The sequence below is a fragment of the Trichechus manatus genome, unplaced genomic scaffold (genome assembly GCF_000243295.1).
Source record: "Trichechus manatus latirostris isolate Lorelei unplaced genomic scaffold, TriManLat1.0 scaffold00215, whole genome shotgun sequence".
Classification (NCBI taxonomy): domain Eukaryota; kingdom Metazoa; phylum Chordata; class Mammalia; order Sirenia; family Trichechidae; genus Trichechus; species Trichechus manatus.
Window position 1 is genome coordinate 3,315,717 of NW_004444151.1, and position 13,634 is coordinate 3,329,350.

The 13,634-nt window shown below is 43.0% G+C and overlaps 1 protein-coding gene across 1 annotated transcript in view; it reads right to left on the reverse strand.

Annotated features, from left to right (window-relative positions):
* The window catches only part of TRAM2 (translocation associated membrane protein 2), a 93,510-nt gene that overhangs the window by 39,060 nt on the left and 40,816 nt on the right, over positions 1-13,634 (reverse strand). Inside the window, exon 2 of the mRNA XM_004388723.2 lies at positions 618-681. Within this exon, the coding sequence (XP_004388780.1) occupies positions 618-681 (64 nt within the window). The remainder of the gene's footprint in view (positions 1-617; positions 682-13,634) is intronic.

The following is a 13,634-nucleotide window of genomic DNA, read 5'->3' on the forward strand; positions in this document are numbered from 1 at the left end:
TGAGATCAAATTGACAACAGCAACTCAAAAGGTTTGATGGGAAGACTAGGGGACAGTGAGTTGAAGATAATGGTGATGGAATAATTTGGAAAAGGATAGGGAGAATAGCAGCACAACTGGAAGAATGTAATCAATGTAACTGAATTGTACATGTAGAAACTTTGGAAATGGTGTAACTTTGGCTATGTATATTTTCACCAAAAAAAAAGGTCCTCAAGGTCGAGAAGGAAGAGTGTTGACACATTGTGAGGTTGTTAACCAATGTCATACAACAGTATGTGTACTGACCGTTTAATAAGAAACTATTTGCTCTGTAAACCTTCATCTAAAGTACAATAAAAAAAATAATAATAATTTAGAACAGGAAGCCACACTCTTGAATGGAGTGATGGTCCTGGTGCCTCATGTCTAGTCTCTGGCAGAAGTCAACTCTAGATGCTTTACAGAAAGGCATGAGAGCCACACGAAGCACTCCATGGTTTTCCTCTGTCCGCCAGAGCTGGAGAACCAAGGGATGCTCCTAGCTGTTGACCCTGCATCATTGCTATCTTAACTGTGGTAGGAAATTTCCCAAGTCCTTCAGGGTTAACAGGGCCAGGGGAAGATGCTCTTCTTACCTGCTGTAGGCATGCTAACGTTATACTGAGGTAAAATAAATAGGAAGGCAGTCTTGGCTGTGACCTGCAAAACAAAGGAAAAAAGTCACAGTTTAACTTCTTGGTCACATCGTAAGAAACGAGGACCCAACCCCCACCCTTCTGACATCCCAGATCCACAGATCTCTCCAATGAAGGGTTTTGCTTAATACAGAGTTAGCACCAGTTTTTATTCCATTTTTCTTTAGTGACAACCCTTCCAATACTGCTCTAAAAACAAGCAAGCAATCAAATGAAACAATGCTGGTCTAGACTTGGTATCTAGACTTGGACTCACTGCAGCTCTGCGTGGCAGTCTAAGATCGCACAAGCTAAGGGTACAAATCTGTTGCCATTCATTCATTCCTTCCTTTAAGTATTTATTAAGTTCTGTGCATCCAGCATTGTGGAAGACGGAAACCAAGAGAAAATGCGATCATAGCCTTTGAGAAGCTGATATTTCCCCAGTACTCTGGATGACTGCACATTGGACACTGGCCCCGAAAACCTAAACTCAGCTTCAGAAACAGAGAATTCCAGCTGCTACTTTCACATCTCTTCTACTGTGGGTCATGGAGCAAGATATAACACCCCACACTGCTGGTTTGTTTATTTCAAAAGCTGCCTTTAAAATCCTAGTTATGCTGTGAAAAGACCCTGGTGGTCACTTGGTTATTAATAGCCAAATCAGGACTGCAGCGGTTTTGCCTGCAGGGGAGAGAAATTATAAGGTGTGAGGAGGATTCAAAGCTTGGGCTCCAGAATCGACCACCTGGGTTCAAATGCTGACTCTACCATTTGCCAGCTCTGTAATCATGAGCAAGTAATCATATACCCCTGAGCTTTAGTTTCCCTGGCCATAAAAACAGGCATGTTTGCAGCACCCCCCTCATGGGGTTATTGTGAGAGACTGTACTCAACTGGCCTGAGGTGGCACTGGCCTAGCTCTTAGCGTCTTTAAGAACTTCCCAAGTTTCTGCTGTGCAGCTGGGGGTAAGAGCCATCATCCACACCATTCTGGGACATGTACAGAGGCCAGGTGAGAAGGTGGCCCAGATCCAGGCCTTTCCCAGGAGGCCTCTGGAGACACCTCAACTATAAAGACTAACTGGCTCTTCTCTGAACACAGAGGTTTGAAGGATGCATGCTTGAGTGTGTGGGAAAATACACTCAGCCGTGGCCAAAGTGGCACGGAAATGACCAAGTCATGCGTTACAGACTCTCACTGTCACTCAAACTTCTGACCGGCCAGCAAGAGCTTACTGACATCGGCCTGCTCCCTACTCCACTAGCAAAACTCTACCCTGTCCTGTTACTCTGCACAGGGTATTATTTACTCTCTGTATGCAGCGATGCTTGAGCCTTCTCATGTATTTGTGCTGTTGTTTTAGCTGTGTTTTATCAAGCTCAGGAGAAAAAACTCAAGTGAGATTACACATGAGAAGCAGCTCCGGAAAACACAAGCCCTATAGAAAATAGGGAGTCCCTGGATGGTATAAACGGTTGATGTGTTTGGCTGCTAACCGAAAGGTTGGAAGTTCGAGTCTACCCAGAGATGCCTCAAAAGAAAGGCCTGACAATCTACTTCTGAAAAACCAGTCATTAAAAATCCTGAGAAGCACAGTTCTACTCTGACAGACACAGGACCACCATGAGTGGGAGTCAACCTGATAAGTAACTATTTTTTTAAATATAAATATACAGGTCTTCCCTTTCCCCACCCTAAAATCTTTTTATCTTGGTCCTCAAGACCTTTTGCAGTATGTGTCTAACCTATCTTCCTAGCCCAACTGTCTGTATTTCTTTAGAACAGACGTATTTTGTTTCAGTCAAAACGTTCTCCTCACTACTTCTTTTTGAGGGTTTAGCCCCTCTCATACTATATCCTTCTTCCCCAATACCTTCCCCCGCAAATTCTACTGATCAAAATCTTACTCTTCATAACTCAGCTCAGTTGCAACCTCCTCCATGAAGCTTTCCCTAACTCCTCTAGGGTAGGATCGCTTCTTCTGATACAAGCGTTCTGAACCATATTCTACTGTACTATCATTTCCATATATGTATTCCAAGTTCTCATCAGGCTATAACCTTCATGAAGGCAGGGACTATGCTGTCTCATTTATCCTCATATCCCCTCCCAAGGAACTAACCCAGATGCATAATTAAGTGTTCAATAATTGTTTGTTTTTAATTGAGGTGAAATTCCCATAATATAAAATGAACCGTTTTAAAGTGTATAATTCAGTGCATATAGAACACACAATGTTATGCGACCACCACCTCTATCTAGTTCCAAAACATCTTCATCAACCCAAAAGAAAACCCCACTCCCATTAAACAGTCACTCTCTCACTTCCCCTCCTCCAGCCCTGACAATTAGCAATCTGCATTCTATGTCTATGGATTTACCTACTCTGGACAATTCCTATAAATGGACTCATACAATAGCTGCTTGTTGAGTAAGATGAAAACTCAAAAGCCAAGTCTGTCCTGGCTTGCTTCATTCAACTGCATTTGCTCCCACTCTCTAGTGGGAACTGCCCCAGTGCCTTCCCTCGAGCAGTCCCCTCTGTCACCAAGTTTTCTTCCAGTTGTTAAGCCACCCGCTGGGCCCAACGTGAGTCCAGCTCCCCCACAAAGCCCTTCCTAACCACTCCAGCCTCAGCGGCTCTGTCAGTTGACCTCCGCCTGCATTGGTCATCCTTGACCAGACCACACACCTAACTCTATTGTCTGCCATGACTCCTTTCAGGGCAAGCATGGTCTTCCCAAGCAGAATGAAATCACTGGAAGGGAAGATCTGAAGAAGCAGGAGAAAGAAGAGAGGAGAAAGGCAGGCAGGCAGGCAGGCAAGAAGACAATATTTACCAAACACTGTACCGTGCTCTAGGTGCAAACCTCTCAGTCTCATTCAGGAAATGTGCTCATCTTTTAAGGCTATCGAGTGGACCCCATGACGTTTTGGCTGCCAGGCATCCATCTCTCCTTTCTAACAGCATACCTCTCCCCAGCTGTGTGTGGGTACAGGGTGTGTGGAGGGGTTGCTTCTGGTAACCACCTTTCCCTCAGAGATGAAGGGGCCAGACTCTCTCCCCAGGACAAGCCCATGACCAGACTGCAGGCAATCGATGCCCTCTCCTGGGCTCTGGATCTTGAGTGGAAACGGGAAATCATGGTCAGTGCTGCATGCATACCCAGAGTCTCCTGCTGGGGTTCCTTGGCCCAGCCCCTGAAGCGCCTGTGGGTCTCTAGCCTCCCATCAACTGTGTGAGAACCCCTAGACAGACTCCTTAGGTTGGCCAGAGTCCATTTCTAAAATACATTATTATTCAGTATGTAGGGCACTGGTATTCAACCCTGACTGTACATGAGAATCATGGGAAGCTTCTGAGATCTTGATGCCCAGGCAACACTCCAGCCAGTCAAACCAGGCTCTCTGGGGCATCAGTACATTATCAAGCTCCCCAGGCACTCCAATGTATAGCCAAGTTTGAGAATCACTCATGCAGAGACTGTCCCTCTGGAGCCCCTCTGACCAGCCTCTATCTCAGAATCTTGCCTGTGCACTTCACAGAATTTCTTTTATTTTGACATTACAACTTGAACTGTGTTTATACAACCTGACACAAGGGATTAAAGAGTGAAAAAAATTTAAAAGAGCTACATTCTTATTAAACCAGTTGTCATTGAGTCAACTCTGACTCAGGGTGACCCTACGTGTGTCAGAGTAGAACTGTGCTTCATAGGGTTTTCGATCGCCTATTTTTGGGAAGTGGATCACTTGGCCTTTCTTCGGAGGCACGCCTGGGTGGATTCAAACCCATAACCCTTAGGTTAGCAGCTGAGTGTGTTAACGTTTGCACCACCCAGAGATGCCTACATTCTTATTAAATAATATTTAAATCATTTTTTAAAGTTTCAATTAATCAAATGATTGCTGTAGTATCATATAGACCGAGGTACAAATCTATTAAATATGCATGAAACAATTTCAAGTATAATTATACGTACAATGTGTAGATCAACCTTTTGTTTACTAACTCCAAGATATAAGTAAGTGGTTATATAATAAATCTCCCTTATACATACTAGTGTTTTTCACTAATATTTCTCACAGGGTTGCCCCTAACATTTAACACTAAAAAGCTCAGTCAAATAGAACAAATGGGCTTTGTGCGAGTGTACATAAATGTATAGAGTAAGCTATTAAAAACCAAAAAAACAAACCCATTGTGGTCTGGTTGATTCAGACTCATAGCAACCCTACTGGACAGAGCAGAACTGCCCGGTAGGGTTTCCAAGGAGCAGCTGGTCGATTCCAACTGCCGACCTTTTAGTTAGCAGCTGTAGTTCACCGTAGCTCTTAACCACTGCACCATCAGGGCTCCAGAGTATGCTATCAGGACTACTAAAAGAACAATTCCACTTATACCTTTTTTTTCAAAGAAGATATACATTTGGTATGTGGGCTCTACGCAAATTCTTGCCCTTTGTTGCTGTTGGGTCGGCTCCAACTCATGATGACCTTATGTGTAACAGAACAAAAGCATTGTCTGGTCCTGTGTCATCTTTATGATCTTTGATATGTCTGAGCTCACTCCTGTAGCTACTGTGGAAATCTATCTCATTAAGAGTTTCCCTCGTGCCCGGCTACCACCACTGACTGCTCTGACCGGGATCACAACAGAGGGTTCTGGACAGAGATGGAGAAGGATGTAGAACAAAATTCTAACACACTAAAAAAAGACCAGATTTACTGGCCTGAAAGAGACTGGAGAAACCCCGAGAGTATGGCCCCCAGACACCCTTTCAGCTCAGTGGTGAAGTCACTTCCGAAGTTCACTGTTCAGTCAGGGATTGGACAGCCCCATAAAACAAAACTGGACTAATGAGGCACAGCAGTGCAGGGATAGAGACTAGAAGGCAGAAAGGGGCAGGAAAGCTGGTGATAGGGAACCCACAGTTGAGTAAGGACAGTGTTGACATGTAGTGGGGTTGTTAACCATTGTCATAGGGCAACATGTGTACCGTTTAATGAGAAACTCTTTTGTTCTGTAAACCTTCATCTAAAGTGAGAACAGCAGCACAAACGGAAGAACATAATCAGTGCCACTGAACTGTGCATGTAGAAATTTTTGAAATGGTGTATCTTTGGCTATGTATATTTTCACCAAAAAAAAAAAAAAGGGGTTGAGAAGGGAGAGGGTTGACATGTCATGGGGTTGTCAACCAACGTCATAAAACAATATGTGTACTGACTGTTTAATGAGAAACTATTTATTCTGTAAAACGTCACCTAAAGTACAATAAGGAAAAGAAAAAAAGTTTCACTCGTTTCTACTGACCTTCTGCTTTTCCAAACATGATGTCTTTTTCTAGCGATTGGTCTTTCCTGATGACATGTCTATATAGTAAGCAAGCTGAAGTCTTCCCATCCTCGTTTCTAAGGAGCATTCCAGTTTTATTTCTTCTAAGACTGATTTGTTGGAGCCCTGGTGGCACAGTGGTTAAGTACCTGGCTGCTAACCAAAAGGTCAACAGTTCAAATCCAACAGCTGCTCCTTGAGAACCCTATGGGACAGTTCTACTGTGTCCTGTAGAGTTGCTATGAGTCGGAATTGACTCACAGCAATGGGTATTTTGGTAAGACTGATTTGTTAGTTCTTCTGGAAGTCCATGGTATATTCAATATTCTTTGCCAACACCACAATTCAAATGCATCAATCTTTTCTCTCTTTTTTTGTGTTTTAGGTGAAAGTTTACAGAGCAAATTAGTTTCTCATTGAACAATTAATACACATATTGTTTTGTGACACTGGTTGCCAAACCCACAATGTGTCAACACTCTCTCCTTCTCTACCTTGGGTTTCTCATACCCATTCATCCAGCTTTCCTGCCCCTTCCTGCCTTCTGGTCCTTGGCCCTGGGCTGGTGTGCCCATTTAGTCTCGTATACATGGTTGAGATACCTGTATTATTGTTTTATAGGCCTGTCTTATCTTTGGCTGAAGAGTGAACCTCAGGAGTGACTTCACTGCTGTGTTAAAAGGGTGTCCGGGGGCCATACTCTCAGGGTTTTTCCAGTTTCTGTCAGACCAGTAAGTCTGGATTTTTTTTGTGAGTTTGAGTTGTTATACATTTTTCTCCTGCTCTGTCTAGGATCCTCTATTGTGACCCCAGTCAGAGCTCAGTGGTGGTATCCAGGCACCATCTACTTGTGCTGGACTCAGTCTGGTGGAGGCTGTGGTAGCTGTGGTCCATTAGTCCTTTGGACTAATCTTTCCCTTGTCTTTGGTTTTCTTCACTCTCCCTTGCTCCAGATGAGGTGGGACCAGCAGATGCGTTTTAGATGGCTGGTCACAAGCTTTTAAGACCCCATATGCTACCCACCAAAGTAGGATGTAGAACATTTTCTTTATAAACTCTGTTATGCCAATCGAGCTAGATATCCCCAGAGACCATGGTCCCCAGCCCTCAGCCCAGTAACTCAGCTCCTCAGAGAATTTGGATGTGTCTATGAATCTTCTATGACTTTGCCTTGGTAAAGTTGTGCTGACTACCCCAGCATTGTCTACTGCCTTACCCTCTACCAGAGTTACTACTTATCTATTGTCTAGTTAGTGTTTTTTCTGTCTTCTTTTTCCGTTATCCAGTTTTTGCATGCCCTGTATGTATTAGGGCAAACCTGAATGCCAGCTCCACAAGGGCAGAGACTTTTTTTAAATAGCGTTATTAGGGTATAATTTACACAGCATAAAATTCACCCATTTTAAGTACACAGCTCTATGAGATTTATCTTTGTTTTCAACACTCTTCCTTCACTGGAACATAAGTTCTATGAAAGTGGGGATCTTATTTACCTTGAATGTCTTCAATCCATATCCCAAAAGTGTTGAAAACCCAGAAGGCCCTCAGTAAATACTTGTTAAATGAATATCGTGATCAGGTAGAAGTGCCAGGACTATACTCAGCTATCTGATCCTCAGCCTGTCATTTGCCCACATTTATACTCCTATAGTTGTGTGGACTGGAGCCCTGGTGGTGCAGTGGTTAAGAGATTGGCTGCTAACCAAAAGCTTGGCAGTTCGAATCCACCAATGGCTCCTTGGAAACCCTATGAGGCAGTTCTATTCTATCCTATAGGGTCACTATGAGTCAGAATCTACTTGATGGCAACAGGTTTGGTTTTTTGGGGGGCTCACCTGATCCTCAGCCTGTCATTTGCCCATATTTATACTTCTACAGTTGTGCAGACTGACACTGTGGCTGCAACCATGGGCTCAAACATAGCAATGACTCTTTGAAGATGGCACAGGACTGGGCAGTGTTTTATTCTGTTGTATATAGGTCACTATGTGTCAGAACCGACTCGATAGCATCTAACAACAACATACTTCTTTGCATGTCCTCTCTCTCCCCTTAGGGTCCATCCCAGTGCTGGGCAAGTAGTGGGTACCTCATACCTACCTCACAGTAGCTACCTCACAAATACCTATTTGATAAACTAATGTAAGCAGCTGTATTTAGTAACCATGGGTAAATGCTTAACAATGTTTTCCAAACATGATTCTGAGAGAAGAATAGGAACTAGGACCCTCATTAAGGCCAAAACAATAGATTCCAGTATTTTTCCATCCCCACTATCCTGGTAGCAGCAGAAACCATTCCAAAAACGTGCATCTTTCGTTGTAAGCAGTCATGCCCGCTCCCACTTCACCATATCTCAGCAGATGGTGTCAGTTTCCCTGTTTTATAGACGAAGAAGTTAAACTAGGGCACAGGGAGGTAAAGCGGCTTCCTGAGGCCTTACATCATACAAGCAAAAAGGCATGATTCAACTTGATTTAAAAAAAAAAATCGTTCCAAAAACAGATTTAACCAGTAACCAGTTGTCATCGAGTTGACCCCAGCTCATGGCAATCCCATGTGCACCAGAGTAGAACTGTGCTCTATAGGGTTTTCAATGGCTGATTCTTCAGAAGTATATCACCAGGCCTTCCTTCAGAGGCACCTCTGGGTGGACTTGAACAGCCAACTTTCCAGTTAGCAGCCGAGTACATTAACCATGTGCACCACCCAGGGACTCCAAAAGCACATTTAGGATACACACAATGCAGCACATAAAACAGAATAATATAAAGTGGAAGTAGAAGAGAACCAAATATACGTATGCATATACATATACATACACATACACACACACACACACACACACACTCATTGCTTTCGAGTTGATTCAACTCATAGCAACCCTACAGGACAGAGTAGAACTTGCTCATAGGGTTTCCAAGACTGTAAATCTTTACGGAAGCAGATTGCCACATTTTTCTCCCCCAGAATGGCTGGTGGGTTCGAATTGCTGACCTTTCGTTTAGCAGCTGCGCACTTAACCCACTGTGCCACCAGGGCTTCGTGCATACAGAGAAGGAGCAAAGAATTAGGCTTATACACAAAGATGCATTTCATGAAGTTCTATTCATTGGCTAAAGTTGCCAGAAATGTGGCTCTAAGCTTTCTTGCAGCCACCTAAAGAAACAAGGAAACGCCTAGATTCACCCTGTCCATTAATTTAAAAAACAAAAATACTGCTGAAAAATAGCAACCCAACTTCTCCAGCATAAAAACCCCATTCTCTGTGCTTGAAAAGATCCCTTGGCACCTGGAAACTTCACTCCATAAGCCTCTCCTGACCGCAGACCAGGGACAACACCACCAAGCCCCTCTCTGCAAGCACTGGCTGGGTTCATGTAGCACAGAAAGCCAAGAAAAGGAGCCTATTAAAAGTGTCATTCCAATTATTTTTCATCCCTCTAAGGCTGTTTATTGGGAATATTATTGAGTTTAATAGCATTTTAAATGCCAGGCTCAGTGGGTGAAAGGTTAAAAGTGACAATGTGCTAATACACTAATGCCAAGGAAAATCACTAAATTATGCAGAAGGGGACACATTTTACACACACACACACACACACACACACACAAAGCTTCATTAAATCTTTTACTCAAACAGGGCATCAAGCACAAAGGCGGTGACACTGAATGTGCTTGTGTAGCCATAACAAAACCCAAGCTGTCCCACACTCTGTGTTCTATTTGGTGCCCATGAACCTGAGCTCTTGGTTCCAACTACACCAAGGATTTCAGTGAAACAACTGCTTCCAACAAAACATAGTAGACTCGGATTCTAGCTCCAGGTCTGCCGTGGGCCAGCTGGGTGACCTTAGGCAAGTTCTGTCACCTCTCTGGACCTCAGCTCCATCATCCGTTAACAACAATAACAATAATGGCAGTTAACACTATCAGTGCCAGGCACTGTTCTAAGTGCTTTACATAAAGTACCTCATGTAATCCTCAGGGCAACCTTACAAGGCAAGAACTAATAACATCCCCATTTTACAGATAAACACAGAAAGGATAAGGCAGACTGAGATGGTTAGAATGGATGTCCGGAAAAGGTCCTCTCCACCCTCACTCAGCTCCAAAAGCCTATCATTTCCTGCTTCCACTTATTTTTCAATGCCAAAATCACAGCCTAATGCTGACAACTTGCCAGGAGGACTTATCAAAAATTTAAAATATTCTTGCTTCTCCATCTTCCACCTCCACTTTGCTTCTTCACCCTGTGAGGATAAGATCTAACTATCATCCATGTCTGACAGAGCGAGAAAGTGAGGCCTCTTGAAGTTGGTGTGTTGGCCGTTGTTGACGTTAGCTGCCATCAAGTAAATTCCAACTCACGGAGACCTCATGTGTGTAGAGTAGAACTGCTCCACAGGGTTTTCAAGACTATGACCTTTCAGAAGCAGACTGCCAGGCCATTCTTCCGAGGCACCTCTGGGTGGGTTCGAACTGCCAATCTTTCTGCAAGTAGTCAAGCGCTCAACCATTTATGCCACCCAGGCTACCTGGCATGTGAGCACCAAAGGTAAAAGAGGGGAAATAAGATGAAAGCAGTCTCATTACTTTCCTTTTAGGAATTAAATCCTTCAATTCAGTTTATTCTGTTTATTTCCTGGCAGATATATACAAACACTGGCATGTGAAAGGGGCTACACTGGTAGACTAGCCACTGAGGAAAAACTAGGGTATGAGGGCCTTATTTTACAGAAGCAGCTCTGCTCCAAATTGTTTCTGTCCCTTGAATATCACCACTCCTACTGACGGGGCTGAAACACAAATAGTCGCACATGGTATACTGTAACGCCCGTGACTGACAGAGAGGAATCTTACTTTCTTCTTGCTTAGAAGCACAGGTAAAGCCAAATGAAACGTCCTGCTAAGGCTGTTAAGTGAGGGGCTTAAAACGGTCCCACTTCCCCAGTTCAGTCAAATGGTCTTGACGCAGGCTTTCCCAAAATTAATTTTGCATCTTTTTTGCTGACGCAGTGGATAGGAAAATTTCAGTCAGACAGGAAAGCATTTGAAAGTTACGCCCAATTGGCAGAGAAGAGGTTTTTTTTGTTTTGTTTTAAATAAAAGAGTCTTTTAGCCTTTCTTTCCTGGAGTGTTTGCTCCCTGAGGTTCTTCAGGAGAACCTCGTGGGTCCGGCCTGTCACCCACATGTGCAATGCAATGCATACTGCCGAGACACAATGTATGCACGTTTGCAGTCCCAACGTCTCTCAATGAAGGGCAGGTACAGCTGACACAAGGGAGCTTTTCATTCCTGCTTTCTAAACACCTCTGTTTGGGATGACCAGACTTTGGCTGAGGGCCTAGGGCCTGAAACACAGGGGGCTGAGTTCCGACAGTGCCTTCCTGTGTGTCTTTTAGCAACGGCTCAGGATTTGGGTTTTCTCACCTGAAAACCTGTCTTGATAAAAGAATTAAGCAAAGCTAAACAAACACACAACAGGTTCTGCACAAGCCTGTGTTCACAATGTTGAATAGGCTCACTATCAACAGTCATGATCATGTTAGATTAAAAAATGACAATGTATATTTTATGAAAAAAACCTATAATCAGAATTGCCACAATAAAATATTACTTGCTTTAATTATATTTATCAGTTCAAAAGTCTAAACTTTATATTGGGATAAAGAGGAATTTAAAGAGGGTGACTTGAAGAGTTTTAAAAATCTTTGGAGTTGGGCTTTTTTAAAAAGATGCAAATAAAGACAGAACTTTGCATACTCTCCATGTAATTTGGGAAGTTAATCATGTACCGAAAAACAGGAGATGGCCTAGGAACAGCCCTTCCCCCCACTTCCTTTATAACCACAACTTAATTACGACTTCAAGAAGACTGCATACTTAAGCTTGCCTAGATTGAACTTGACCTACTATGTGTCTCTTACAGACAGCCTTATATAAAATATATACATTTTCATGAAATAAATACATTTCTTCTCTGAAGGACTCTCCCCAAAAGAGAATGCTGGATCAATATTTCTAATACTTTCACTTGATTACACATTTCACATCCCTCCCCCTCTCCCTCCAAAGAGCTTTTCCCCTTAGTTGGATAGCACAGCATACTTGTAAACTATTCCTCACAGCAGCTAAAAACTAAATAAAAATGAAGAATTGCTCACACAAAATAACTTCTAAGAGTATCAGTGTTCTTAAAACTTATTTCTCCTGCACCAAAGGCAGAGTTTAGACTGATGGTTGTGCTGTGGATATTATGAAAACATACACATTGGTCAAGACAAAATATTTTTAGTTTTGGCCAAAAAGCCGCCGTTCTGATACAATATAATCCTGAAAATCAAAATCAAAATAGAAAAAAGAAAGGACCCTAGATTTTCTGGAGCTATGGAGGGTGGATAAAGCCCTGAAACTAGTGTTCTGAGATAATCTTTAAACCTTAAACCAAAAATATCCCGTGAAGTCATCTTAAGACCGAACAATAGTTTAGCTTAACTAGTAAAAAAGGCCTGCCTTGAGCATTATGCTCTTTTAAGAACTATCTATATGGGATTAAATTGACAATAGCAACTTCAAGGATTGGACAGGAACCTTAGGGGGCAGTGAGTTTATGTTAACAGGGGAGGAACAACTCAGAAAAGGAGGGTGAGAATGGTTGCACAACTCGAAGAATGTAATCAATGTCATTAAACTGTACATGGAGAACCGCTGAACTGGTGTATGTTTTGCTGTGTATCTTGTCAACAACAACAACAAAACAAATAAAATTTAGGAAAAAGAAAAAGAAAGGGTTTTTGAGTATAGACTTTTAGGTTGCAAGTGATTTTTGCAGAGTAAGACTAGGTAACATTTTAGACTTGATTGCAGAAAAGGAATCACAGCACCAGTATATCACAGTGTCATTTTCATTGTAGTTTTTAAAGAAGCTAAAGCTCCATAAAGGCAGGAAGCACAAAAAGGGGGGATAATTCTACTCGGTACAGATGTGTCGGTGACACCCAGCCACTAATTGTCTGCAATCATCAAGAGTGGGTGCCAGGGAAAATCATCCCCAAGGAACTTCTGGCATTTCCTGACATTCAAGGGGAAAAATAAAAGGATTATTCAGGAGCTCCACAGACACAGGATAGTCATGTCTTCATTTGCTCGTTTCTTCTTAGAGAAGGAGAGTAGGCAGGCAGAGTGATCTATTGAGATCATTTTTAATTATTTGCTGCCATCTAGAAAAGGAATCCTAGTGGCACAATGGTTAAGCACATGGCTGCTAACTGAAAGATCAGCGGTTCAAACCCGCACGCTGGCTCCGCAGGACAAAGACCGGCTGATCTGCTCCCATAAAGATTACAGCCTCGGAAACCCGATGGGGCAGTTCCACTCTGTAATAGGGGTTGGAATCAACTCCCACAGCACCCAACAACAACAACAACCATCTGGAAAATTTCTGACTCAAAACATCAGTATGTGACCACTGCGTTTTGACAGAAGACCCAGGCATGTGGATTAGAGCTCGCTAGAAAAATGAGGCGTGAGTTCAGAGATGGAGCAAAGTGCAGCCATCCACAGGAGCCATAAACCAGGCCTGTCAGCAGGGCGACAGATGGTTCTCACAGGAAGCTTTCAGATTCCTTT